Consider the following 26,633-nt stretch of genomic DNA (forward strand, 5'->3'; position numbering starts at 1 on the left):
AAAGGACCAGGCGTCATACTAACTGCCTTCTCGACGTTATCCCATGAAACCTCTCCAACCAAGTAGGGATCATTATCTCTATCTTTGGATAGTGAGACTGAGCCACACAGTAGTTAACAACTTGCCCCAGGTCCCCAAACTAAGAGGTCCTCCGTGGCCCTTGAGGGTAAGGCCAATTGCAGGGAAACAGGTCTCAGCTTTTTATGTCAAGAACTTCCTGATGCTTAGAGCCTGCCCCTTGCACCCAAAGCTGCACTATGATGCCGGAATGCCCTTCCCAGCCCACAGCATTCTCTTGTCTTATTCAGAATGCTTTACAAGTACATCTGTGGGCATTTATTGCATTATTTCCCCCGGGTGGAGCCAAGATATCCCACTTCACACAAACAGAGATGAGATGATTCACTGAGGGTCCCCAGAGCTAGAATTCAGGTCCCTCCCTGCCACCCTGCCCAGACTGGCTAATTACCCTCCTCTCCCTAAGTCGGTTCCCTTGGCCCCACAGGCACTGGCCTGCATTTGACATCTTTATAGAACTGGCCTGCATTTGACATCTCAGGCTGATGTCTGGATTCCATCACCTGCCTTATGTGTGAGTGATAAGAGAGGCTCTATATGTCCCTTGAAAGCCAAGGATCCTCATATGTCCCCTCCTCTAAATATTACAAGTGGCATTTTGTGGTTATTCCATCACTCTCTTCAGTCAGGTACAGGACTAGGATTCAAGTAAAATCCGGACGCGGTAAGCAAGACTGGGGTTGGACACAGTTCCACAGCTCGATCTTGTCCATCAGGATCTGTGACCATTACTCTGCCCTGTCCCCCCTTCTTCTGCCTCGTTCCTTTTCATCCAGCTCAGGAGTCACCCCTCCTAGCGATCTTGCCTCACTCCTGCCCACTCCCAAACCACCACTCTTGTCAAAGATTCCTCTGAGTTCCTGTAGCCCTTAGGCTTAACGCGTACAATCCGAAACAGCATAGCTCAGGAATCAGAGGAACAAGGTGTAGCATCAGCAGAATGAGATCCAATCTTCCACCCCCCACTAGCTGTGTGACTTTAGTCCAGTTACTTAACCCCTCTGGGCCTGTCCCCTCATCTGCAAACTGGGAATGATGGAGTATCCATTTCCTAGGGGCAGCATTCCCTGAGATGACACATGTAAGTGAGCAGTGAGCCCTGGTGAATGATGCCTGGCGAGTTATGAGCACTCAATATGCAGCACCATGATCACGTGAGAACTGACTTGTGTGGGCTTTAGAACAGGGCTTGGCATTGAATAATGTAGTATTAGTATTGTCATCATTTCTCACACTGTCCTGAATAAATTGCCAGTGGAAGTGGCTGCCTCATCAGAGGAAAGGGTGTGTCGTTTGCTTCTGAATCGCATACAGCAGGCACCTAATAAATGGCTGTTGAATGACAAAGAAACAGATTCTGTTGGGCCCTACAGAGCATAAAAGTAAACTCAAAAGCCACTCTCCGAGACAAGGGCTGGTCCACTTCTGCAAAGGTAGTAAACTGTTTTAGACTGTGTGGGTCACACACTCTGTTGCAACCATTCAACTCTGCTTTTGGAGTGGGAAAACAGCCATGGACACGTGGTAAATGAATGGGCACGGCTGTCTCCCAATAATATTTTATTTACGGGCACTTCATATTATTTTGAACTTCATATTATTTTCGCAATTCATAAAAGGTAAATTTTTTTTTTCCACAACCATTTAAAAATGAATAAAGATTTCTTAGATCGCTAGCCTTTCAAACGCAGAGAGCAGGTTCGATTTGACCCGCGGGCTGCAGTCGGCCAACCCTCGCCCTACCTCTTCCCCTAACAAGACAGAGCTCCCAGGAAAGCGGGCCTCGGATTGGGCCAGGCAGAGTGGGTGGGGCCGGGGGGGGGGGGGCTTCGTGTCGTCGCGCATTGGGAAGGGAAAACCCGGATTGGTCCACTCCGTTTGGCAGTCGGCCAATCAAATCAGGGCGGCCCTGCCGCTTTGCCCCGCCTCGCGCTAGCGTCTGCGTTACGCGGGGAGTGCGCCACGCCCCCTTGCGCGCTCGGGACTCACTTCCGGGCACTGGCACGGCGTGACGTCAGGAGGAGGGCAGGTGAGTACAAGCGGGCGGTGGGGGCGGTGAGGGCCGGGGGTCTGGTCGTTGCTTCACCCGACCTCGGAGCCGCTCGACGGGGTGAGCGCGCGGGGGGTCGTTGGGCACTGCGGTTGTGGGCACGATGTCCGGAGCCGGCTCCGGTCCCAGCCGCGACCTTAGTCCCAACCCCAGGCAGTTTTATGTCTGAAGGGCCTTTGGGTTTTCTTATCTGAAAGATGGGACCAGTGAGCCCCTGCCTCGCTGGGTTATGGTGAAGATTTAGATGCTCGTAAAATGGTTTGGCACGAGAAGTAATCGAAAGTGCCAACATTTAACTCTGCATCAGGCGCTGTGCTAAGTCCTTCAACTCACTGAGCCTTGACAGCAACCTTATCAGGTTGATACTTTTATAAACCCTCCTTTACAGATGAGAAAACTCGGGCTCAGAGAGAAAGGCTTTGCCAAAAGTCAAAACCGCTAGCACCCAGCCGAATCGGGGTCCAAGCCCACGCACTATGCCCTAAGCCAGTGGGGTTTATAATAACTCCTGGCACCAACGACTAGAAATTTCTATACATCCATCCTATAACACCCGCTCCCTGAGGTGGCAAACCACTGTAAGAGCCCCAGCTCCTGTAAATGAGGTCCCCCGCGAACACTTCCAGCATCTTATTTCATTCACAGCAACCCCAGAAAGTCAGTCCGGTCACCCTCATGTACTCGTTACAGATGAGGAAGTCGAAGTTCAGGGAAGCTCAGACACTGGCTGAGGTCACCCAGTTAGTGAGGACAAGAGCTGGGATGCGGCCCCAGGGAACTGTATCCCAAGCCGGGGTGGGCACTCAGCATTGTTAGGTTGGAAGCGACCTTGGGAAAATCCAGTCCAAGGGCACACTTTACAGAGGAAGGATCTGAGGCGAAGAGATGTTCAGGGTCATGGCGGAACAGTTTAAATTTTTTTTCAATGTTTATTTATTTTTGAGAGACAGAGCGCAAGCAGGGGAGGGGCAGAGTGAGAGGGAGACCCAGAATCCGAAGCAGGCTCCAGGCTCTGAGCCGTCAGTACAGAGCCCGACGCGGGGCTCGAACTCATGAACCGTGAGACCATGACCTGAGCTGAAGTCAGACGCTTAACCGACTGAACCACCCAGGTGTCCCTGTTACCAGACACTTTTGGATGATGGCACTGTGAGCCCTCATAGTTAGCAATTTTCCTTTCCAGGGAGTCCCAAGAGACTTCTGGCTTGAGGCAGGGAGTCGACAGCGCGCAATCTGCGATCCGTGTCTCATCACCTCTTCAGCCGATCAGTCGAGGGCGAGGACCAGTAGGCAGCTCGCAAGATGGTGAGTAGACAGCCTCGTGCTCACCGGGTTTTTCTTCTGGTCTTTGTCAGGCCCCGGAAGTAGCCCTTTCCCTCCCCCACCCCAGGCTGTAAGGAGGTATTTCCAAACTCCGGATCATGATCTTTTTGGTGCATTGGTTCTCAAAGTTGGCATTGCACTAAAATCACCCAGGGAGCTTTTTCCTTTCCTTTCTTTCTCTTCTTTCTTTCTTTTCTTTCTTTCTTTCTTTCGGAGGTGAAATTCAAACAACATGAAATTCACCATTTTAGAGTGTACGATTTAGTGGCATTTAGTATTTTCATATTGTTGGACAACCACCACCTCTATCTATTTCCAAAGCATTCCCATCTCCCCAAAAAGGAAATCCTATCCCCACGAGCAGTCCCTCCCCAGCCCCCAGCAACCACCCGTCGGCTTCCTGTCTTTCATGTAAGTGGAATCATACGCTCTGTGGTCTTTTGCGTTTGGCTTCTCTCACCAAACACAATGTGTTTGAGGTTCATCCACGTCGTAGTGGGAGTCAGGACGTCATTCCTCTTTGTGGCCGAATAATATTCCACCGTCCAGATCTGCCGCATGGTGGGTCCCCATCCATCCGTTGAAGAACGTTTGAGTTGTTTCTGCCATTTGGTTGTCATCACTATGGCTGCTAGGAGCGTATGTGCACAACGATTTGTCCAAACACCTGTTTCCAGGTTGCTTTTTAAAAGCCCGGGGGTCCGGGTGCCAGGCCCCGGAGGAGCCCTCGTCAGGAGGGGCAGGGCCCAGGCGTCGGGATTTTAGAAACTCGTCAGGTGCACGCAACGTTCGGCCAAGTTGGAGACCCACTCCTACCTGGGTCATCAGGTCAATTTATTGGGCGGCTGCCAGCATTTAGTAAGTGAGACCCTGGCAGCTGGATAGGCGTTCTTTCCCGAAGCCTGTGCTATGCTTTGGCTGTACGACGCGCGTGTTTATGCAGCGGCTGTGTTAACGTGTCCTGCTGTCAGTCATGGTCCCCAAAACACGGGAAGCCCTTGCTTTAGCAGAGTCGGATTCTCTTGTAATTTTCCACTGTGAGGACAGCGGCTCGCCAGTCCCCAAGTCACGATCCCCAGTCCGACCCAGAGCCCAGGGCTTCTCTGGGATGTCCCTCAACCTCCCCCCCACGGCCCCCCATCCGGGCCCTGCCCCTGAGGCCTCCTGGAGGGCCCTCTCTGAGTCACATGTCTCTTCTGCTTTCCAGGGTGAAAGGAAAGGTGTAAACAAGTATTACCCTCCGGATTTCAATCCCGAAAAGGTAAGGCCAGGTTCCCTTCCCTGTGTCCATGATAGCAAAGAGACTCCACAGAGCAGGGGCCACGTAGCACGGCATCCCCCCCTGACGTCAGAGCCACGGCTGCAGGAGCGTGGGTGGCCTCTGAAGTGTCACTGCCTCGCTGGTTTGCACTTGTCACAGGAGTCTCGGGACAGTCTTTTTTTTTTTTTTTTTTAGCATTTATTCATTTTTGAGAGACAGAGTGAGAGTAGGGGAGGGGCTGGGGGGGGGGGGGACACAGAATCTGAAGCGGGCTCCAGGCTCTGCACTGACAGCCTGACAGCAGTGAGCCCAACGTGGGCCTCGAACCCATGAACCGTGAGATCGTGACCTGAGCCGAAGTCAGACGCTTAACCGACTGAGCCACCCAGGCGCCCCACAGGACAGTCTTTATTCCTCGTGGAAAATGGGGCTGTGTGGTCAGTGACCTTTTACCCTGGGCCCAGCATGGCCCATTTTCTGCGAAGGTCAGGGTGACGTCCAGCACGTGGGCTGCGTCAGACCCCCTTTGCACTCTCAGCTCTGGCTCCTCTGCTTTCCTCTTTGTTCCCTGCGCTGTTCCCTCCGCCTGGAATCTCTTCTTCTTTTGACCACAGGCGCCTTCCCTTCCTTCAGGTCTCTCCCCACGGGGGGCTTCCCTGACCCCCGTCTCGTTCTCTGTGGCGTCACCTAGGGCTTTATTTCTCATCGTAGCCGTTACAACTCCGGGATGCGCTATCCCTTCATATGGATGTTGTTCCCTGTCCCCCTCTAGAATGTCCACCTGAGGGCAGAGACGTTCATCCGTCCTGTTCACAACTGTGGTCCCACGCTGTAGGTGCTCAGTAAGGGCCCGGTGAGTGAATCGGCGCATCCCAGCTTCGTGGTCCTGGGCACGTGACTGGCCTTTCTGTGCCACAGTTTCCCCATAGGTCAAAAGGGGAAAATAAAAAACGGCCCTATGTCACAGGATCCTTGAGGGGTTGAAACAAGATGACACAGGGCGCCCGTCTGGCTCAGTCGGTAGAGGTGCAACTCTTGATCTTGGGGTTGTAAGTTCGAGCCCCAGGGTGGGTATAGAGATTACCGAAAAAAAATTGGGGCGCCTGGGCGGCTCAGTCAGTTAAGCGACCGACTTCGGCTCAGGTCATGATATCTCATGGTTTGTGGGTTCAAGCCCCGTGTCGGGCTCTGTGCTGACAGCTCAGAGCCTGGAGCCTGCTTCGGATTCTGTGTCTCCCTCTCTCTCTGCCCCTCCCCACCCCCCTTTCAAAAATAAACACTAAAAAAGGTAATTAGAAAAAATAAATAAATCGTAAAGTCACCTTTACAGAAAAAGAGAAGATACACACATAGAACCCAGTAAACACTAACCACTACTGACATCTCACCTGGTCTGCCCCACAGCACCAGAGGTGATGACAGTCATTGTCCCCAGTCGACAGATAGAGGAAACAGAGGCTGGAAAACAAAAAGTGAGGTCACTCCCTGGGGTCATGCAGCTCGTTCAGCTCCTAAACGGAAGAACAAAGATTCAGACTCACATATTCCTGATTCCAACCCCACTTGCCCCACCAAGGCCTTAGTGCCTCACAGTCTGCTGTTAACACCGCCCACAGGACCTGAGAAAGAGGCCTCTCTCAGCCTGCGAGAGACAGCCTTGCTGTGCTAACCTGCTCCTGTGTCCTTTCCGTGCAGCATGGCTCTCTCAACCGATACCACAACAGCCACCCGCTACGGGAGCGGGCTCGGAAGCTGTCCCAAGGCATCCTCATTATCAGGTAAGACCCTGGCATCACCTGAGGATCCCTGCATTTGTGCCACCTGGCATCGGTCTCTGGGAGAATTCAGCGCCCCTGATTTTGCCCCGTTGGCAGGGCCTTAATTCCATAAAGCAGCAAGTCTCTGTATCAGTCAGCTGTTGCTGGGTAACAAAATGATGAACATGTATTATGTGTTGCTCCCAATTCTGCAGCTCAGATGGATGTCTCTGCTGGCCTTACCTGGGCTTGGCTGACCTGGGCTGGGCTCTCTCATGAGTCGGGGGTCACCTGCCTGGGGGACTGCCTGGTCCGGCATGGCCTGGGCCAGCACGACCGGGCTCTGCTCCACATGTCTCTCATCCCCCAGTTGGCTAGCCTGGCCGTGTTCACATGGCAGCACCCAGCTTCCAGAAGAGACTGGGCGGAGGCAGGCAAGGACTCTTGAGGCCACAACCCAGAGCTGGCACACTGTCACTTCTGTCTCACTGATGGCCCAGTCGTGTTGCAGGGGGAGGGGCGGTTAGTTCATTCCACCTCTCGACAGGACGTGCTGCAGAGACACATTGCCAAGGGCACGGATATGGGGAGGAGAAAGAATCACAGCCATACTGCCTCTGAGCCAGGACAGTGGCCCTTCCCGCAGGGCTCTCCTTTTATTTCTGGCCCGTGCCCCCGCGGGCCACCCAGGACAAGTAGCAGAAGCCAGCCTATGCTGCCTCGGAAGGACGAGCCCTTCTCTGCTTCGTGGACTCTGACCTCAGTCTCCATGGCCCATCGTGGGCCTGAGCAGATCCACTGACAAAATCACGCGAGGTCAGAATGTCTTTGGAAAAAGAATCAAGATCGGAGGCCCAGCAGTGGCCTCAGGAAGCCGAGAGCTGAAGGTCACTTCAAAACACAAACCCCCCCCGCACCTCCATGCTCCAGCTGCTCTGTTTGCTGAGCCCTCAGCTCATCTGTACGGTGTCTTTCCTTCACCCCATTATTCCTTACGTAACGGTGTCTCAAACTGGAAGCCTTGTCGCTCCCGTACACGGACGGCCAGGTCACGCGTCGCAAATAGAAGCACGGAGAAGAAATCCAGTGACAGTGCGGCAAGTTTCCTAAACTCTGGCTGGGCCGCTGCTCCTCCCCTCGGCTCCCCCCACCCGCCGTGGCCTCGGCTGGCGCGGGTGCCCGGACCCAGGGAGAGCCCGAGCGCACCGGGTGCCAACGAGCTCTTTTCTCTTCGTGTAGGTTTGAGATGCCCTATAACATCTGGTGCGACGGCTGCAAGAACCACATCGGCATGGGTGAGCCCCGCCCACCCTCCGTTCCTCGCCCCGCCCCCGACCACTCAGCCCCGCAGATGGCCAGCCCCTTGGCCGCTGGGCCCAGGAGAGGCCGTCTCCACCAGGGGCCCCCGATCAGGCTTCGGAGAGGAAACGGGCACCCGAGTGACTGGTGGGTTGTGGACACCTTGTCGCAGAGCAGTTGGGAGGCCCGGCCTTGCCACTTCCTAGCTAGCCGGACCTCAGCAAGTGACTTAGTCTCTGTGTGCCTCGGTTTACCTACCCATAAGACTCACGTGGTAGGAGAGCTGTGTGGCAGGCCAAGTGCATAACCCACGGCACAGAGTACACACGAGGGCTCAGGACTTAAACCGCTGCTGCCTGTGCTGTGACCTTTAATATTGGACCCCTGTCCATGCCACAGATGGGCAGACAGATAGACGTGGGGCCACGGCCCCACTGGGCAGCTCTGAGATCTCAGGCAGGTGACATGACCCACCTGGCTTCCACGTCCTCCTCGGATACAGGGACCCTCAGCTCTTCACGCAGTGCCTGGCCCGGTGCAGCAGCTCATTCTGTAAACGGGAGCGGTGGCCCTTGGCAGTAGGGGCTGGCCACTGTCACAGGGGCCACAGAAGAGTAGGAAGGAGGGGCTGGGCCGCCCCACTGCTACGGAGGATGAGTGAATCCTCCCCACCCAGTAGGTCCCCCTGATCAGACCCCCAGATCAGCCTCCCCACCCAAAGGCCCCCGGGTGCTCAGGGGACAGAAAGCAGGACGCAGCCTAACACCCAAGGTGGGTCACCCTCAGGGCTGTGAACCGAAGCAGCCACCAGGAAAGGGAAACTCAGGCCATGCCACCCGCCAGCCCAAGCTCTGTTTTTGTGGTTTAAAGGTTTTTTTCCACCCCACAAGCGAGACTAAACCGGTCAAGAATACGAACCATCTAATCAGTGAAAAACCCAAAAACGCAGATGTTATTAGTGAAAGCCAACCCTCCTTGAACACCTGCCAAGTCCCAGCCCCCGGAACTAAGTGACGCGTGTGTATCGTCAGCCCCTGTAGGTGTCACCGCAGCGCTGTGTGGTGAACAGGATAGTCGTCCCTGTTGAATAGGTGGGGAAACTGAGCAGCCGACCTACGGCCGCGTAGCTGGTATGCGGTGAAGTCGGTATTTGAACCCGGACCCTCCTGCCGCCACCCACACTCCTCTGTGGCTTGAGCACCCGTTGTGTGGCCTGGACACAGCTCTTTCCCACCTTGAGCTTCAGGGCTCTCCAGAGGTGTCTCCTCTGCGGGTACACAGAATAGCACCCCTGTCTGCCCCCTGTCAGCAGAGACGCTGGGGGTGGCCTGAACCTGAGCCTCCGTTCTTTCCCTTTCCTCCCAGGTGTTCGTTACAATGCAGAAAAGAAGAAGGTTGGCAATTATTACACAACGCCCATCTACAGGTAGGGGCAGCCTGGCGGGTGTCCCAGAGGGACACATTGGTTAGCTACAGGGTGAGGGGGCTACAAAGGAGTCGCAGTAGGAGGGCAGCCATTCCCTGATGGCCATTTGCAACGGTCCTTTCCTGGAAACTGTCCTGGTCTGTCAGTCCGGGCACATCCCTCTGGCTAGAACCCTCCATGGCTCCCACCTTCCTCAGACTAAAAAAAGCCTGAGTCCTCCCCACTGCCCACAAGGCCTTGCACATTCTGCCCGGTCCCGTCTGTGTCCTCACCTCCTTCCGCTCTCCCCCTGAGTTCCCTCACACACACACACCGCCTCCCAGGAAGACCCCCCACCTCGATGCTCTCAGCCTGGAATGCTCTTCCCCAGACATCTGCAAGGCTCCCTCTCCTTCCTGGGGTTTCTGCTCCAACACCACCTCTCAGAGAGGCCTCTTCTAGAGCAGCACTCACCCCCCAACACTGATTGCTTGTGCATTTGCTGCGAGCGTGGCCCCTGCTGGGACGTCAGCCCCTCTAAGAGCAGGTTGACGTCCTTCACCGCCGTGTCCTCAGCAGCCACTGCCAAGCCTGCCGCAGGGCAGCCTCGCTCGGGAGGGTTTGTAGAATGCACGAAGGAGCAAACTCCAGACAGGTCAGCTCTGGGGCGATGGGACGGTGTGTGTCTCACCCACATCCATGACCCCAGACACAGAGCTTGGTGGGTAGCAGGTGCTCAGTGAACGCTTCCCAAATGATGCTCACCAGCGGAAGGAAGCAGGCGAGGGGTGACGGGTGGCCTGGGGCCGCCGCGGTGTCCTGACGTGCGCCCTCTGCCCACCCAGGTTCCGGATGAAATGCCACCTGTGTGTCAACTACATCGAGATGCAGACGGACCCCGCCAACTGCGACTACGTGATTGTGAGTGGCGCCCAGCGCAAGGAGGAGCGCTGGGACATGGAGGACAACGAGCAGGTGCTGACGACAGGTGAGCACGGGGGAGGGGTGGGCCCGGAGGCCAGCCCTGAGCCCGAGCCTGAGCCCGAGCCCGAAGGCCCTGCCGCATTCTCACTGCGGCAGAGCATGAGAAGAAGCAGAAGCTGGAGACGGACGCCATGTTTCGCCTGGAGCACGGCGAGGCCGACCGGAGCACGCTCAAGAAGGCCCTCCCCACCTTGAGCCACATCCAGGAGGCCCAGAGCGCCTGGAAGGATGACTTCGCTCTCAACAGCATGCTGCGGAAAAGGTTCCGGGTGAGTGGGGCTCCCACGTGGCGTCGGGACCACGAGGGGGCAGGGGCCACCGACGTCGGAGGGGGGAGGACACAGATGCGGCCCTGGCCCCACCACATGCCAGCTCCAGCTGGGCCATTTAGCCCTCTGAGCCTCAGTGTCCCCATCGGACCATGTCCCTACCTCGGGGCACCCACGGGAAGCCCCTGGCCCAGCAGCTGTTATTAAGCAGGTAGCCCCTTCCGGGGAGCCCCAGCTCTGCCTTCAGCAGACTCTCCGAGGGAAAGAAAGCTTCGAGCTAGAGCACGGGTGAGGCCCAGCCCCGCCAAGGGGGACAGCCGAGGCCCAGCAGGGCCCTGACCTACTACTCAGCTCCTAACACGTATTTCACGGGTCCACGCACCCATCCCAGAACGGAGCCCCGAGATCATCAACCCACGCCCGTACGATTACCAAAATATCTCTGCCGTACCCTGTGGTAAAAAATGTCTGAAAGGGGAGAGTCGCTTACGACGAAGCGTGGCCGTGCGTGTTTCAGCGTACAAGTGCCTGAGTGCAGAGTCGCTGAGGGCACACGTGCAGACCCCGACTCGCACCCCCAGGGGCACGGTCCTCCCTCGATGTCTGCTCGCGTCGCCCACTTGCTGGGTGGCTTCCACGTCCCGGGCACCGCGTGAGGCCCTTGCCTCGGATGAGCTTGAAGAGGAGGAAACCGAGTGGCGCCACGTACCCCGGGTCAGCGGGCAGGGGAGAGGCGGGTCTTCGACAGCCACCATACCTTTCCCCCACCCTGTCCCCCACCACACAGGAGAAGAAAAAAGCCATGCAGGAGGAGGAGGAGAGGGACCAGGCGTTGCAGGCTAAGGCGAGCCTGGCCATCCCGCTGGTGCCCGAGACGGAGGACGACCGCAAGCTGGCCGCCCTGCTCAAGTTCCACACCCTGGACTGTGCGTTGGGGGGCCAGTGGGCAAGGGGGACCGGGTGGGCAGATACGGAGGTCCCCGGCCATGAGTGGGCCACGGCAGGCCGAGGCAGAGGGCGGCTGTGGACCTCCTTCCCTCTCTTGCCTCCCCATCCCCAGCCTACGAGGACAAGCAGAAACTCAAGCGGACGGAGATCATCAGCCGCTCCTGGTTCTCCTCCACCCCGGGACCCCGCACCGGCAGCAGCAAAGCCGGCAGCGTCCTGAAGAAGCTGGCCCAGAACCGCAGATGCGCACCCGTCGGCTCCCCCATCACCGTAGAGGACCTGGGCATCGTGCGGCGGCGGTCCCGAGAGGCCTTGGAGAACCTCCGGCTCGCCGCGGAGACCCCCAAGCCTGGGGAGCCATGGGTGCCAGAGGGGAACACCCAGGACAGGCCCGCATCCCCCCCAGACTGCTCTCCGGAGACAGCCGAGACCCCCAGGAGCAGGGGACCTCCAGGGCAGGCGGGGAAACGTCAGGACAGACCCCGGTCCCCACCAGGCCCCTCTCAGGAGGCAGCCGCCTCCCAGGACGACACACCACCCCCGGGCACCCTCAGCTCCTCCCTGGTGGCCGATTACTCCGACTCAGAGAGTGAGTGAGCAGTTCTGGGCACTGGGCCTGCTCCAGAGGCTGCGACCCAGCCAGGAGGCCCCTCCCGGACTGCAGCCTTGCTTGCCCCCCAGCCCCCCGAGCGCCCAGACGCTGCCCCTCCCGAGACCTCGCCTTCCTGCAGCAGTGGAGTTATTTATTTGGTCCTGGAGAGGGCGTTTGTGCCTTGTGGGACAACATCCCAACATTAAAGCCCTGCTTCTTTGTCCCTGCCTCAGGTTGCTAGATGGGCCCAGGGGCTGACTCCCCCCGCCACCCCACCACCCAGCTAAGCTTCGCAGGACCCTCACCAGCCAGCGTGATGCTACGGCCACGGCCACGATCCCCGCCCAGCACGAGGGTTTCAGTGTGGTAGCTCAGGTTGGCCTGCAATCAGAGCGGACTTCCCAGAGGAGGCAGTACAGTCTCAGTGCGAAAGGTGGAGGGGGGACCGGGCAGCAGGAACCGCACAGTTAGGACTGGGAACATAGGAGGTGCCTGAAGCAGTCAAACCCGGAGCATGCAAGTGTGGGGTTTTTGTTCTCCCCAGCCTGTAGGGGTGCCTTGGAAAGGTCACGAAAAGGCCCTCTCCCCTACCCCCTTCCCTGCCGTGGTGCATCTTTTGGAGGGAACTGGTAAACTGAACAGGAAATAGCTCAGAAACAGCAGGGCATCGACCCAGAAACCCAACCGGCCACCTCCCCTTAAACCGGGGAAAAGGAAGAGCGTTTAACAAATGTGGGGGTTTGTAGCCCCAGGGGATACGGCAGTGACCCAGCCACACGGTGCGCTTGGTGCTGAGGTTCTGGCCAGATTCATATTTCGCCTGATGGGGCATGGTGGCCCCAGGGGCTGTCCCCAGCCCACCAGCCTTTGCTCCCTGCAGGGAAGGGAAGGTTTCAGGGCAACAGTAAGAGCCCCTTAGTCTCTGAAATACCCAATGCGGGCCTTTAGTTGAGACCACCTTCAGCATTCTCTGTGGCTGAAGAAATCAGGCACCTAAGGGTGCCCACCCGGGGTTTGGGGGACCTTGCTGCGAGCCCTTAACTCCGGTCAGCCGAACGGTAAACAACGTGGCCCCAGACACGGTGCGCTCTGGTTTCCAGAAGGCGGCTAACTGCCCAAACTCGGCCCTGGGGGTAGGGCGGGCTCGGTCTCCTGGACCGCCGGACCTGCGGGGTTGCTGTGCGCACGCGCCTCCTTCCGAAAGGGCGGGGCGGGTCCTGCCCACTCCTTGCGTCCTATGCCCGCGCGTGCGCAGGGAGGCCCCCCACCCCACCTCGTCCTTCCAGAGCGGCGTGAGCGAGGCGGCGGTACCATGGCCCTGGAGGCGATCCGCTACTCCCGGGGCTCGCTGGAGATCCTCGACCAGCTGCTGCTGCCCCAGCACAGCCGCTACGAGGCAGTGGGCTCGGTGCGCCAGGCCTGGGAGGCTATCCGCGCCATGAAGGTGGGACCGCGCGGCGCAGCGACGGGGCAGGGATGGGAGGGGGGCGGCCCCTTCTGACGCCCCGATCCCTCCCCTCCAGGTGCGCGGCGCCCCGGCCATCGCGCTCGTGGGCTGTCTCAGCCTCGCCGTGGAGCTGCAGGCGGGTGCGGGGGGACCGGGCCTCGCCGCACTGGTGGCTTTCGTGCGCGACGCGCTGAGCTTCCTGGTCACCGCTCGGCCCACCGCGGTCAACCTGGCCCGCGCGGCCAGTCAGCTGGCCGACGCCGCAGCCTTGGAGGCCGAGCGCGAGGGCGCCACGGAAGAGACGGTCCGGGAGAGGTAGGGAGGCCTTGGGCCAAACACTGCTCCGCGTGGAAGCTGTTGACTCATCTTTTCGCACAACGACCCGTTTTACGTACAGGAAAACTGAGGCACGGCATGTCAGTCCAAGGCCACGCAAGCGGGACTAAGAGCCCTTACCGCACAGCTGGTCCCAAGGTCCTTGCACTCAAGTTCAAGTCTCTTGAGTCTGCCTCCCCAGAACATGTCCAGCCCCATCTGCCTCATCCCTTTTGGAGCCACTGCATTCTCCTAGTTTTTCTTTTGAGGAATTTTGCTTCCGGCCTTGATCCCTTCCCTGCCCTTTTGTTTTTCTACTCTTCTCTGTTGCAGCTATGTGGTCACTTGGCATGTTTCTTGACCTTACCAAGCTTACTCCTGTCTCAGGGCCTTTGCACACGCCATCTCATGCAGGCCGGGTATCCACAGAGCTTACTCTCTGTCAGGTTTCAGGTTTCTGTCTTCCCCACACCTCCTGTAACACAGCTCATCCCCCCATCTCTGTCCCCTGACTCGGCTGCCTTCTCCTTCATTAATTGCTTACCACCTGCCTCCCCCACCCTAGCGGGAGCTCCACAGGGGCAAAGATTTTTGTGCTGTGCTCTCCAGCGCCCATGAGGTACTCGGTAAACATACGTTAAGTGAGCAAGTGGTGTGACAGGTGACGGTCCAGAAGAGTGCAGGTCCCACGGCCTGGAGAGGCTGTGAGCAGGAGGGCTCCTACTGAGCGGTGTTGGGCAGGGAGGAGGGGCTAGCCTGGGCCCCAAGGCCTGGTGGCTGGTGCTGAGAGCCCCTTGTCGGCCCCAGAGTGATCTGCTGTGCCGAGGACATGTTGGAGAAAGACCTCAAAGACAATCGGAGCATCGGGGACCTAGGAGCCCGCCACCTCCTGGAGCAGGTGGCTCCTGGGGGCGGCAAGGTGACCGTGTTGACCCACTGCAACACTGGTGCCCTGGCCACTGCTGGCTATGGCACAGCCCTGGGTGAGTGGGCATCATGGGAAGGGGGAAGGGCCCCTTTTGGATGCTAGAGAAAGAAATCCTAGTCACTTTACCCACCAAAAAGATGTGAAGTTGTTCCTTTTTTTGTTTTAATAAGTTTAAGTACTTTTAAACATTTATTTAATTTTTGAGAGAGAGCAAGTGAGTGGGGGAGGGGCAGAGAGAGAAGGACAGAGGATCTGAAGCAGGCTCCGTGCTGACAGCAGAGAGCCTGATGTGGGGCCATGAGATCATGACCTGAGCCAAAATCGGATGCTTACCCGACTGAGCCAGCCAGGCGCCCCGGTGAAGTTATTCTTGTACAGAAGTGCTTAGGTGGTTGGCTTCAGGTGTGGCTGGATCCAGGTGTTAGATAGTGGCATCAGGATCCATCTATCCCTGTCCCCTAAATCCTGCCCTCCGTGATGGCATCATTCTCATGCTCCACGGGTCAGCAGGGAGGCTGCTAGGATTCAGATCATGAGGAAAAGAGCCAAGGGTCTCTGTGCTGACAGTGCTGGAAAAGTCTCCTTATATCTCAGGGGCTCTGATAGGGCCACTTGCCCATCCAGGATCAGTCGGTCAACGGGCCCAGGCTGAGCCTTATGCTCAGAATGGGCACGATGTGAACTCCAAGAGGACTGAGAAGGGAGTGGCCCCCCAAAAGAAAGATTGGGGTAGCTGTGACCAGGACAGTGGGGAACAGGTCCTGGGGGTCAAAATAGTAGATGCCACTTGACCCTAAATTCTCGGAGATTTGCCTACCTGCCTGGGTCCTGCCCTTGTGCTTGGGGACTGAGGGCTTGATGGCAAGATACTCGTTTATTCACTCAATAAACATCAATTAAGAAGCCGAGTACCCCACCATTCCTGCATACATGCATTCCTCAATTCACTCAACGCTTACTAAGCACCTGCTGTGTACCAGGCACAGTTCTAGGCACTGGGGACCCAGCAGTGAAAACAGTAGACAAAACCTCTGCCCCAAGGAACAGGAAAGTAGGAAGAAGTAACACAGGCAAGTCGGTAAATACGCACGCTGCGTTCGAGGGTGATGAGTACGAAAGAGCAGGGAAGGGGTCGGAGGGGTGGGGGTGGGGGGGTGGCTGTGCGAGCTCGAGGAATCAGGGAGGGCCTCCCGGAGAAGGTGTTCTCTAAGCCCACACGTACTGGGCAGAGGAAATCATCACTGCAGGGGCCCGGGGATGAGACTGTGGTGAGCTGTGCTTCTAACCAGCGAGCCACTCGGCCCAAGTGTCGCTGTCTGTTTCATCCTGACCTTCTGGTGGGCCGAGCCCTACAGGGGTGATCCGCTCGCTGCACACCCTGGGCCGTCTGGACCACGCCTTCTGCACGGAGACCCGGCCCTACAACCAGGGAGCCCGGCTGACTGCCTTCGAGCTGGTCTATGAGCAGATCCCCGCCACGCTCATCGCCGACAGCACGGCAGCAGCCGCCATGGCCCACAGAGGGGTGTCAGGTCAGCGGGCGCGATGCCGGTGGGCAGGGCTTCCAGGCGTCCGGGGCCAGGTGAGGACCCCGGCATCTTGCTCCCCAGCCGTCATCGTAGGAGCCGACCGCGTGGTTGCCAACGGTGACACAGCCAACAAGGTGGGCACCTACCAGCTGGCCATCGCTGCCAAGCACCACGGCATCCCCTTCTACGTGGCTGCCCCCAGCTCCTCGTGCGACCTCCATCTGGAGACAGGCAGGGACATCGTCATCGAGGAGCGCCCAGGGCGGGAGCTGACCGACGTCAACGGGGTCAGGATTGCAGCCCCCGGTAAGCCGGCCCCTTAGAGGTGGGCACCACGGCACCTGGGCACATCCCTTTAGGCACCCTGGCCCCTTCCTGGGGGCAGGTGGATTTAGGGCATCACGGGCCTTCTGGGGCATAAGCGGCTCCTTCGACCCATTTCTTGGAACAGAAGCACCTTGAAGGTCAGCTTCAAGGTCGGAATGTACAACTAATGAGTTAGGAGACTTCAGGCAAGCTGTCCTGCTCTTCTCCATTTCGTTTTCCTCCCTTGAAGAAGAAATAAGAATACTGCCTAGCCCAGTGCCTGTGAAGAGACACTGATGCTCTCAGCTTCCCCACCCCACCTGGAGCAGACTGCCTGAGTTCTCCCATCCCCAAGAGCCCCAGCGTTCACGTCTGTGAGATGCACTCTTACTATGACCTGCCTCACAAACCCCTGGGTGGTCAGCGAGTCAGCCCGGGTGACATGAGGAACTGCGCCTGACCCTTACTTAGCGCTCATTGGATAGTAACAATTACATGGGGCATCTGGGTGGCTCAGTCGGTTAAGCGTCGGACTTGAGCTCAGGTCATGATCTCCCAGTTCGTGAATTCGAGCCCCGCCTCGGGCTCTCTGCTGCCGGCTCAGAACCCACCTCAGATCCTCTGTCCCCCTCTGTCTCTGCCCCTCCCCCATGTGCACACACGTGCTCTCTCTCTCTCTCTCTCAAAAACAAACATTAAAAAAAGCAAGAACGGGGCGCCTGGGTGGCGCAGTCGGTTAAGCGTCCGACTTCAGCCAGGTCATGATCTCGCGGTCCATGAGTTCGAGCCCCGCGTCGGGCTCTGGGCTGATGGCTCAGAGCCTGGAGCCTGTTTCCGATTCTGTGTCTCCCTCTCTCTCTGCCCCTCCCCCGTTCATGCTCTGTCTCGCTCTGTCCCAAAAATAAATAAACGTTGAAAAAAAAAATTTAAAAAAAAAAAAAGCAAGAACTGTGAGCCAGAGAAAATCGTCACGGGCCCCCAGTTTGCAGCCTCTTGTGTAAATGGTGGTTATTGACTCAGCAAATATTTTAGAGTACCTAACCGATGCTAGGTGTTGTGCTAAACGCAAGGGATACAGGTATGAAAAAGTCATAAAATCCCTGCTTTGTGGAGCTGACAATCCAAGATAAATAACAAAATCACAGTGTGTGTTAGAGGCGGGCAAGGGCTGAGGAGAAAAGGCAAGGAAAGGCACGGGAAGTGTTGGTGCAGGGAGATTTAGACAGAATGATTAGAGAAGGCGTCGCTGAGAAGGGGACATCTGAGCAAAGACCTGAAGGAAACGAAACAGTGAGTGAGTCGTGTGTATGTTGGAGGCAGAGGGGACTGCCCGCGCAAAGGCTCTCGGGTGGGCTCTGTGAGGTTCTTAATGCGATCCTTGGAGCAGGCGGAAGCGGGATAGATGTACGTAAGACTTCTAAACCTTCTGAGGCGATGCCAACAGGGTTGTTACTGAGTGCTAAAACCCACACCCTCACGCACTTGCAGAGTGACTATCCCCGGGTTCTCAAGGATTCTCGAAGTCCCAGAACCACCATGGGGGAGACAGGACACAACAGCTTGAGAGCTGTCACAGAGCCAAATACTGCCTTCTTGCCTCCTCCTTCTCTCCTGCAGGGATTGGGGTTTGGAATCCTGCCTTCGATATCACCCCCCACAACCTCATCACCGGCGGCATCATCACAGAACTGGGGGTCTTTGCTCCTGAGGAGCTCCGGGCAGCCCTAAGCACCACCGTCTCCTGAGGGTGGGTACCCCCGCTGGACCCCAGAAGTAACCAAGCTGACTCTCCATATCCTGCCCCCATTCCCTTAGGTTTTGTAATAAACTTATTCATCGAATGGCTTGCCCCAAAACTGACTTTCTTCCCCGCAGCTACACTTCTTCCTAGAGCAGGGAGAGCACACAGGGCCTTTGCATGGCTTTAGGAGCCCTGTAACTGGAGCCAGCCTGCCCAAGTTCAAAACCCAGCTCAGCCACTTTCTCTGCTGTGTGACCTTGGTCGAGTCACTTCACCTCCTCGTGCCTTGGTGTTCTCATGTATAAAATGTTCTCAGGTTGCTTCAGGGCCGGAACTAGGATGGTACCTGGGGTGCAGAATTTTATTTATTTATTTATTTATTTATTTTTAATTTTTTTTTTTTTAACGTTTATTCATTTTTGAGACAGAGACAGAGCATGAATGGGGGAAGTTTAGAGAGAGAGGGAGACACAGAATCGGAAACAGGCTCCAGGCTCTGAGCTGTCAGCACAGAGCCCAACGCGGGGCTCGAACTCATGGACCGCGAGATCATGACCTGAGCTGAAGTCGGACGCCCAACCGACTGAGCCACCCAGGCGCCCCGGTGCAGAATTTTATTTTTTTTTTTTATTTTTTTTATTTATTTTTTTTTTTAACGTTTATTTATTTTTGGGACAGAGAGAGACAGAGCATGAACTGGGAAGGGGCAGAGAGAGAGAGGGAGACACAGAATCTGAAACAGGCTCCAGGCTCTGAGCCATCAGCCCAGAGCCCAACGCGGGGCTCGAACTCACGGACCGTGAGATCGTGACCTGAGCCGAAGTCGGACGCTTAACCGACTGAGCCACCCAGGCGCCCCGGTGCAGAATTTTAAACGGCACACCAAAAAGCTCAGTAATCAAGTAACAGCTTCTTGCACAACTTGACCTTACCTCACCCCTGACACTGGCCCTCATTCCAAGAAAATCTTTCTTGCGATCTCAGGCACCTGCTCTGCAGGCTGTGGTTTGACGATTTTACGTTTATGATACTAAAATTTTATGTTTAGCGGTGCCTGGGTGGCTCAGTCGGCGAAGAATCCTAGACCAGCTTTTATGTACAAAGAGCATAAAACTAAGTTCTACCAAACAAATGAGCGCTCAGGAAGCGTTAGCTGATCATCCGAACCTTTCTTTGGAAGGTTTTGCAAAGCCCTCCGTATCATCTACGTCTGTGGGCGTCTGTCTCTTTAATGCCTTGCCCCGTTGTGTCCCGTGAGTCTTTGCGCGCGCCCCGCCGGCCCCACTGTATCCCATCGTGCTCTGCGTCTTCCGGCTGTATTTCCTCGCAGCCCCGCCTTTTCCGGTGCGTGCCGCATCATGGCGCAGGGGCAGCGCAAGTTCCAGGCGCGGAAGCCGGGGAAGAGCAAGGCGGCGGCGGCGGCCTCCGAGCGGAACCGAGGCCCGAGGAAGGGTGGTGAGGAGCTGTTGAGGGCTATGGGGGGCGAGGGGGACCCAGGGCTCCCCGGCCTCACACGAGTGCGTCTCTTCCCAGGTCGTGTCATCGCCCCCAAGAAGGCACGCATCGTGCAGCAGCGAAAGCTCAAGAAGGTGAGTGGGGGCGTGCGAGGAGCCTGAAGGCGGTGATGGGCGGAGGATGGAGACTGCAGCCGGTGGGGGAGCCTGGAGGCTGGCGAAGGGCGGAGGGGGGAGCCTGGAGAACTCCGCTCTCTGAGCCTCACTTCCGCCCTCCTGTGCCGTGGGTACCGGAACCTCCCACATCGTTCACCGGACCCCGTAGAAGCACGGCCCGACGTGCAGGAAGTGTTAAACGCAGGCCAGTTGCTCTCGCTGTTACCGTTCGTTAGTGGAACTTGGGAGGGGAGGTGGCATGGGAAGTAGAAACCCCAGTTTCGAAGGAAGGCCGCGCGCGTGCGATCGCAGCCGTCAACGGCTATTTCTTCACCCGAAGTCTCTTACCTGTCACATGGTCATAGTGATTGCACCTTTCTTTCTTTTTTTTTTTTTTTTTATTTTTTTTCAACGTTTTTTATTTATTTTTGGGACAGAGAGAGACAGAGCATGAACGGGGGAGGGGCAGAGAGAGAGGGAGACACAGAATCGGAAACAGGCTCCAGGCTCCGAGCCATCAGCCCAGAGCCCGACGCGGAGCTCGAACTCACGGACCGCGAGATCGTGACCTGGCTGATGTCGGACGCTTAACCGACTGCGCCACCCAGGCGCCCCTGCACCTTTCTTTCTAGAGTCGTAAGGATTTAATGCCATAGGGCACTTGTAAACCGCCGAGAACAGCACAGGACACAAGTAAACGTTAGCTGCGTTGGTTGTCATTTTTGTGGTTGTGTTTAAATGCAACCTCTTTATGTAGGTGGCTAGGGTGGAGCTTATAAAGAAGTTTACAGAGATTTAAAACTAGTTTTACTGGAGTCAGATTTGAGTTCAAATTGTACTCCACTCGAACTAATGCGTGATCTTGAGCAAGTTGTTTCGTTTGCTCAGAGCATAGGTTTTCTGAGACCCCAGGGCCTGCTTACCTCCATGTGGCAGCGGGAGGCGGACTGTCACATGGGCGTCTCAGTCTCAGCACATCCAAAACCAAACTCCTGATGCTTCCCTCTCCCTCCCCGACATGACCTTGCCACCGTTTTGATTCAGGAAGATTCTGTCCTTCCAGATACTTGGGATCATCGTTTCCCCCCTTCTCTCACATTTGGGTCTGATCCCGTCCTTTTTGCCCTCAGTATTAGTTTAGAATCCACCCATTTCCCACCTCCCTGACCCCCTTCCTGTTCCCACCCGTCAACTACCACCCGGACCAGGGCAGGTGCACCCTCCCTGATCTCCTACCCCCCACCACAGCAGCCAGAGGGCGCCAGTGAGCACCCAAGTCTGGCCGGAGCCCCTCTGCTCCCAGCCGGTCAGTGTCTCCCACGTGACCCCAAGAAAAGCTCAGATCCTCCCCGTGGCCCACAGGGCCCTGCGTGATCTGCCCTTGTCACCTCCCTGCCCTAATCTCTCACTCTCCCCCTTGCTCACTGGCCCCTTAACTACTCCTTATCCCACCTCAGCACTTTTGCACTCGCTGTTTCCTGTGGGATTCTTCTCCCAGGAATCCACACAGCTCCCTTCCTCTGAGTCTAGTCTGACTGCAGGCATTACTTCCGAGCGGCTGTCCTTGGTAACAGCCCCCACCCCTTGCTTGTTATCCCTTGTTTTTTTCTTCCACAGCAGCACTTACCATCACTTTCACCTAGTGGGTTATGGGTATTTATGTTGTCTGCATATATATGCTGAGTGTCAGCTCCCTGAGAGCAGAGACTTTTCTGTGTCTTGTTTGCTGTTCTGTTCCCTGAATCTAGGTATGTGACAGTCGCGGTGGTCATGGTCATTGGAACTCATGGGCAGGATGGGGCAGCTTGGGAAATATGATTAAACTACCAGTTTTGGACCCAAACCCATGTGCCTTTGCTTTCTGACATTTCTGTCTCAGAGCCCCAGGCCACCATCTGCCAAGTGGAGATAACACGTGACAAGAGGGGACTGGTGCCTGGAAACTGAGACCAAAGGCTCTGGGCATGCTGGGTTCCAGTCCCCCTTCACTCACCTGTCTTGGGAACCCTGGGCAGGTGCCTCCACATTGCTAGAACATGTTTCCCCATCTGTAAAATGGGGATGCGTAGAGGTTTAGAAGCTGAGGTTCAGAGATGAGAACAGGACTTGTGTTTAAACCCCAGACCCCAGGTACCGTTCGTGGGAAGTTGCTCATCCAGTCTCCTGTGAGCTCTTGGCAGAAAGAGGGTGACGGGTCAGCCCCCCACCCCCCCACCTCAGGACCCAGTTTCACCGCCCTGTGGTTGCCCCCTCAGGACCTGGAGGTCGGGATCCGGAAGAAGATCGAACATGACGTGGTCATGAAAGCCAGCACCAGCCTGCCCAAGAAGCTGGCGCTGTTGAAGGCCTCTGCCAAGAAGAAGGAGGCAGCCTCTTCCTCCTCCACCAAGACACCTTCCTAAGGACACCAGCCCAGTGGAGGCCATCGGCACAGCCTCCGTGCTCAGATCCATGCCGGTGACCCTGCAGGTGGCACCGCAAGGAGGAGCCGAGCTCTCCAGAGCCTTGGGTTCACGCACCTCGAGTTTCCTTGGGGAAAGAGTAGGTGAGCCCAAGAGTAGGTGAGCCGCGGACCTGAAAAGCCCCGGTCAGACTCCCAGGGCCCGAAGAACGCCGGAAGCGGAGGAAATGTCCGCCGGTTTCTTGTGTCCTTGTCCCCCTCCTCAGGTCTTCCCTCCACTGGTTTAACCCAGAGCAATAAACCTGACCGCCGTTCCTCCCGCATGCCATTCACGTGCTCCTGTGAGTGGGCCGTTTCTGGAGCTGGCGCCTCGGTGCCCCGACCCAGGCCGGTCCCGGCGGCTTCCACCGGAGACCGGCCGTGTGCCCGGGGAGGGATGGAGAGGCTTCTGCACCTTCAGCCCAGGAGCCGAAGAAGAGGCTTTTCGTCCCTCACCCCCTGGGCCGTTCCCACCAGCTTCCTCGCTTACCTGACACCCCCTGCAGGCATGCCCAGGTCACTGCCTCTGCCAGAGGCCAGCCAGGCGTCCCCGGGAGCTCCTTTTCCGCCCGTGTGACAGGCTGACGCCACCTGGTAGGGTCTCCGTGCCGGGTAAGCCCGGACACGCTCGTCAGCTGCTCGAGGCCACCTCGATGTTTAGTCCTGACGGCTCGTACGTGTGCGGCGCTGCGAGTGGCCCAGGCACCGTGCCAGTGCTTTCCGTGCCAGCCCAACCCTCGTGATGCCCAGGCTAGGTGGTATAAACGCTACCGAGCAGGGATTTGCACAGCCGCTAACGGGGTCCCCGATCCCCGCTGCCCGTCCGCTGTCTCCCCTGCTCCCTCCTGGGTCCCTCCTCCTTCGGTCATTGTTTGCAGTCCTGCTGGACCACACGGTGCCTGCGAATCGGCCAAGAGCTTGTCGGCCTTCTTCCCGCACCCCCAGCACCCCCGCCATGCCCCAGGAGTGTGGGGAGCAGGTCACAGCTGACGGACTCGGCTGCGGTCTGGGTGACACTGAGCTGCTGTCCAGGGGAGGTGGTGGCACCTGTGGGTGCGGTCAGCCGCACGTGTGGGTGACCGAACCCCCGGTGGCCTGTCCTTTCCCGGCCAGCCTGACCCACCGCTGGCAGCTTTTCTCGATCCCGTGGAGTGGTGGTCAAAATTTTTTGAACGACTGAAATTTTTGTGCACAGTAGGGGACGACCGCCGTGGAGAACGGTCTGGTGGCCCCTCGCTCAGTAAGTTCAGCGTAGAATTACCCACGACCCGGCCGTTCCACTCCCGGGCGTGCGCCCAAAAGGATTGAGGACGGGGGCCTGACCAACGGCTCGGACCTGAGCGTTCACAGCGCTGCCAGTTTCAGTCACCAGAAGACAGAAACGGCCCAGATACCCCTGAGCAGACGGAGGATAAAGGGCATGTTTGTGCGACGGAGTCACATTCTGCCGCGAAGGTACAAAGTGCCAGCTCGCTGCCTCGTTGAACCTCGAAGCCACGCTCCGGGAGAGGAGGCCGCTGTGAAAGGCCACGTGCTGTATGCTCTCGTTTATGGGAGACGTCCCGAACGGGCCAGCCCACAGAGAACCAGAAAGCAGATGGGTGGTTCTTGGGGGACCCGTGGGGGGGGGGTGGGGTCCACCATTGGATGCTGGGGTCACGTCCTGCAGGAAGAAAAGGTTTGCAGGGGCGGCTGCTTAATGTGGTAAACGTGCTGAATGCTGCTGAGCTGTGTGCTTTTTTTTTTTTTCTAAGTTTGTTTTGAGAGAGGGGGAGAGAATCCCAAGCAGGCTACACACTGTCCGTGCAGAGCCCTATGCGGGCCTCGATCTCAGGAACTTGAGATCATGACCCGAGCCAAAACCAAGAGTCTGAATGCTTAACTGACCGAGCCACCCAGGCTCCCTGAACTACTCTTTTAATTGACAGATTTTGTTTGTGAGCAGTTTCACACACACAAAAATTGTAAGTTACGACTTGAACGATCAGGGCTGGGGCACCTGGGTGGCTCTTTTTTTTCTTTTTTTTTTTTTTTTTTAAGTTTATTTTGAGAGAAACAGAAATAGCACAGGTGGGGGAGGGGCAGTGAGAGGGAGAGAATCCCAAGCAGGCTCCACTCCCTCAGCCTGGAGCCCTACGCAGGCTCCCCGATCGAGAGATCGTGACCTGGGCGGAAACCAAGAGCCACTCAGGTGCCCCACGCATCCAACTCTTGATCTCAGCTCAGGTCTTGATCTGAGGGTTATGAGTTCAAGCCCCACGCTGGGCCTCAAGCCTACTTTACAAAAAAAAAAAGAAGAAAAGAAAAATTGGGACTTGTGGCCACAGGACCCAAATTTGATGGAAAGACTAGTTTGGGGTTTCCCCGGATCCAGCGCTCAGGTTTCTGTGGGGGGGGGGGGGCGGGGAGGAGGCTGGAGGATGGAGGGCAGGCCTGGGGTTGGGAGTCTGATCCTCGGGGCACGCCCCACCTTGAGCCCCATTTGGTCGACCTGGGCGCCCCTGCCATCTGGTCACAGCACTGTGGTTTATCCCCTAAGCAGACAGCGAGCGGCTTCTGCCTTTTGAGAGGAAGCCACATTGCCCGCCGGGCATTTGTTGTCTACCTACTGTGTGCCAAGCACAGCTGGGTAGACCTGAGAACTGGCATTGTAGTGGAGAGAACAGAAAACAAACCTCAGGCTGGCCACCGCCCCCTTGTCTCCCGTCCTGCCTCCTGCTGTGGTTCCCTCCACCTCCCGGATACCGCCTCCGGGAGCCCCTCTCGGCCCTCCCGCACCTCCACCCCCAGGAGTGGTCACTCTGCTCCGCTCCAGACTTTTCTCCTTTGCTCCTTTGTTCACTGCTGAGTCTCCCAACACCTAGGACGGTGCACAGTAGGTGTTCATTGAAGGAAGGAAGTAATGTATTGTTTTTTTTTTTTCTTTTGCAAGGAAAATTTTGCATTTCAATGAATCAGTTCTGGTTATTCAGTGCATCATCTCTATACAACACACCCTTCCGGGTTAATCTGATTCATAGCATTGTCTTTGAACTCTCGGCTCTGTAAATTGTAAGCAATTGATAGCGATATAAAACCACTCTTATCTGTAGACGTGCAAATCCCATCCGGTCCGGGAGAGGTTTCTTTGACAACCCTCCTCCCCTGTGGAAAAAAACAATTTGCCCCCATCTGCACGTGGATTTGGGTAAATAGTCTGATATGTAAAAGTGCCTGTTCTCCAGACTCTCTTTCGAACCGCATAGAACATCTGCCTGCTTCCCACATGAGCTCAATAAACGTTTTAACACGTGTCCGTCTTTATATGTCCGTGAGGCTCAGGATTTCTTCCTCTTTTGGAAATTCTCGTTTAACCTTTATCTGGAATCTTGGAAGGGCAAGGACTGGGGGAAGGTGGGCTCCAAGGGCCCTCTGGTGCCTCCCTCGGCCACCAGGAGGCACCTCGAATCCAGGCCAGCGCCACTGAGGCTGGCGGCGCCCCGGCGGGCCAGGGACTCCCGTAAACCTGCTCCTTTGTCCCTCTGACGCCAGCCCTTGTGAGGAGGACCCCAGGGGCGAGGAAAAGGCATTCAGGCGCAACAGGTATGAGGTCTGGAATGTCAACCCACTTGTTCCCCTCTCCCCCAACCCCCGCAGCCTCCCCAAACCGCCTCTGCCAGCGGCGTGGCTTTTCCTTCTCTGCTCTTCCTTCCACCTGCCCACGAAATCCCCCCATTGGTGCTGAAGCCAAGAGCCCCAGACTTGGGAAATACCTCCACCTTGAGTTCAGGGTCAGTTTCTGCCACTTCGTGGCTGTGTGACCTTGAGCAAGTCCTGTCACTTCACTGAGCCTCAGTTTCCCCATCTGCTAAATGGGGATCTTAACACCCCTCCCTCAGGAGAATTCTGGAGCCTGAGGGCTGTGAGAGTTGCCTTTGTCCAAAGACTGGAGCCCGAGACTAGCCACTCAGCCGGTCCTCTCTTGCCCGCCACCCTGGCCCTCTCCCCAGGGCCAGAGCAGTCACTAAAGTGTGGCTTTTCAGATACAATTATTCCTTCCCAAGCCTCTCCTGTCTTGCTTCCATCATCCCCCTCCACCTGAATGCCCGTTTTTCCTGGCGGGGCCCTGACATTCAGCCCATGAACCTGTGTTCCAAAAGGGAAGAAAAGAAATGTAAGAAGTAAATCTTGCCAGTTGGACAGGCCAGAGGGGCTGCATCAGAACCAGGAAGTGAAACTGCTCCGCCTGGTTTCCTGCCTGAGTCAACAAGGGCATGGGTTTGTGCAGGGGGCTGGCAGAAGGGAGGGAACCTGGAAAAATTGGGGTGGGGTGGCCACAGAGCTGGGGGCCCTTATGCCCCTTCGTCTGAGC

At 56.9% G+C, this 26,633-nt stretch overlaps 3 protein-coding genes across 4 annotated transcripts; all 3 read left to right on the forward strand.

Annotated features, from left to right (window-relative positions):
• The first annotated feature begins 2,037 nt into the window (after positions 1 to 2,037).
• Positions 2,038 to 12,188, forward strand: CCDC130 (coiled-coil domain containing 130). 2 transcript variants are annotated; one of them, XM_030301803.1, is made up of 10 exons: positions 2,038 to 2,107; positions 3,312 to 3,433; positions 4,659 to 4,712; positions 6,408 to 6,490; positions 7,709 to 7,915; positions 9,134 to 9,194; positions 10,019 to 10,161; positions 10,254 to 10,426; positions 11,214 to 11,352; positions 11,487 to 12,188. In XM_030301803.1, exons 4-10 carry the CDS (start codon positions 6,409 to 6,411, stop codon positions 11,969 to 11,971), a joined length of 1,290 nt encoding a protein of 429 aa, XP_030157663.1. In that variant the 5' UTR covers positions 2,038 to 2,107; positions 3,312 to 3,433; positions 4,659 to 4,712; position 6,408; the 3' UTR covers positions 11,972 to 12,188. The 2 variants fall into 2 exon arrangements, with proteins under 2 accessions (XP_030157663.1, XP_030157672.1); XM_030301812.1 differs by having other exon boundaries at positions 7,709 to 7,764.
• Positions 12,189 to 12,273: 85 nt separating this feature from the next.
• On the forward strand, positions 12,274 to 18,332 carry MRI1 (methylthioribose-1-phosphate isomerase 1). Its single transcript, XM_030301818.1, has 6 exons — positions 12,274 to 13,410; positions 13,490 to 13,728; positions 14,536 to 14,711; positions 16,012 to 16,188; positions 16,267 to 16,491; positions 18,109 to 18,332. Exons 1-6 carry the CDS (start codon positions 13,204 to 13,206, stop codon positions 18,234 to 18,236), a joined length of 1,152 nt encoding a protein of 383 aa, XP_030157678.1. The 5' UTR covers positions 12,274 to 13,203; the 3' UTR covers positions 18,237 to 18,332.
• A 725-nt stretch (positions 18,333 to 19,057) lies between these two features.
• On the forward strand, positions 19,058 to 25,585 carry CA2H19orf53 (chromosome A2 C19orf53 homolog). The gene is made up of 3 exons (XM_030301832.2): positions 19,058 to 19,687; positions 19,766 to 19,821; positions 22,098 to 25,585. The coding sequence occupies exons 1-3, from the start codon at positions 19,591 to 19,593 to the stop codon at positions 22,242 to 22,244; spliced, it is 300 nt and encodes a 99-aa protein (XP_030157692.1). The 5' UTR covers positions 19,058 to 19,590; the 3' UTR covers positions 22,245 to 25,585.
• The last annotated feature ends 1,048 nt before the right edge of the window (positions 25,586 to 26,633 follow it).

The sequence above is a fragment of the Lynx canadensis genome, chromosome A2, assembly GCF_007474595.2.
Source record: "Lynx canadensis isolate LIC74 chromosome A2, mLynCan4.pri.v2, whole genome shotgun sequence".
NCBI classification, from domain to species: domain Eukaryota; kingdom Metazoa; phylum Chordata; class Mammalia; order Carnivora; family Felidae; genus Lynx; species Lynx canadensis.

Excerpts from the sequence above, each read along its gene's own strand:
- CCDC130 (XM_030301803.1), top strand. The coding sequence starts at position 6,409 with ATGGCTCTCTCAACCGATACCACAACAGCCACCCGCTACGGGAGCGGG. Across the intron at positions 9,195-10,018 it reads TACACAACGCCCATCTACAG|GTTCCGGATGAAATGCCACC; the intron begins GTAGGGGCAGCC and ends CTGCCCACCCAG. Across the intron at positions 10,162-10,253 it reads CGAGCAGGTGCTGACGACAG|AGCATGAGAAGAAGCAGAAG; the intron begins GTGAGCACGGGG and ends TCACTGCGGCAG.
- MRI1 (XM_030301818.1), top strand. The coding sequence starts at position 13,204 with ATGCCCGCGCGTGCGCAGGGAGGCCCCCCACCCCACCTCGTCCTTCCA. Across the intron at positions 13,729-14,535 it reads GAAGAGACGGTCCGGGAGAG|AGTGATCTGCTGTGCCGAGG; the intron begins GTAGGGAGGCCT and ends TGTCGGCCCCAG. Across the intron at positions 14,712-16,011 it reads TGGCTATGGCACAGCCCTGG|GGGTGATCCGCTCGCTGCAC; the intron begins GTGAGTGGGCAT and ends CGAGCCCTACAG.
- CA2H19orf53 (XM_030301832.2), top strand. The coding sequence starts at position 19,591 with ATGGCGCAGGGGCAGCGCAAGTTCCAGGCGCGGAAGCCGGGGAAGAGC. Across the intron at positions 19,688-19,765 it reads CCGAGGCCCGAGGAAGGGTG|GTCGTGTCATCGCCCCCAAG; the intron begins GTGAGGAGCTGT and ends GTCTCTTCCCAG. Across the intron at positions 19,822-22,097 it reads AGCAGCGAAAGCTCAAGAAG|GACCTGGAGGTCGGGATCCG; the intron begins GTGAGTGGGGGC and ends TTGCCCCCTCAG.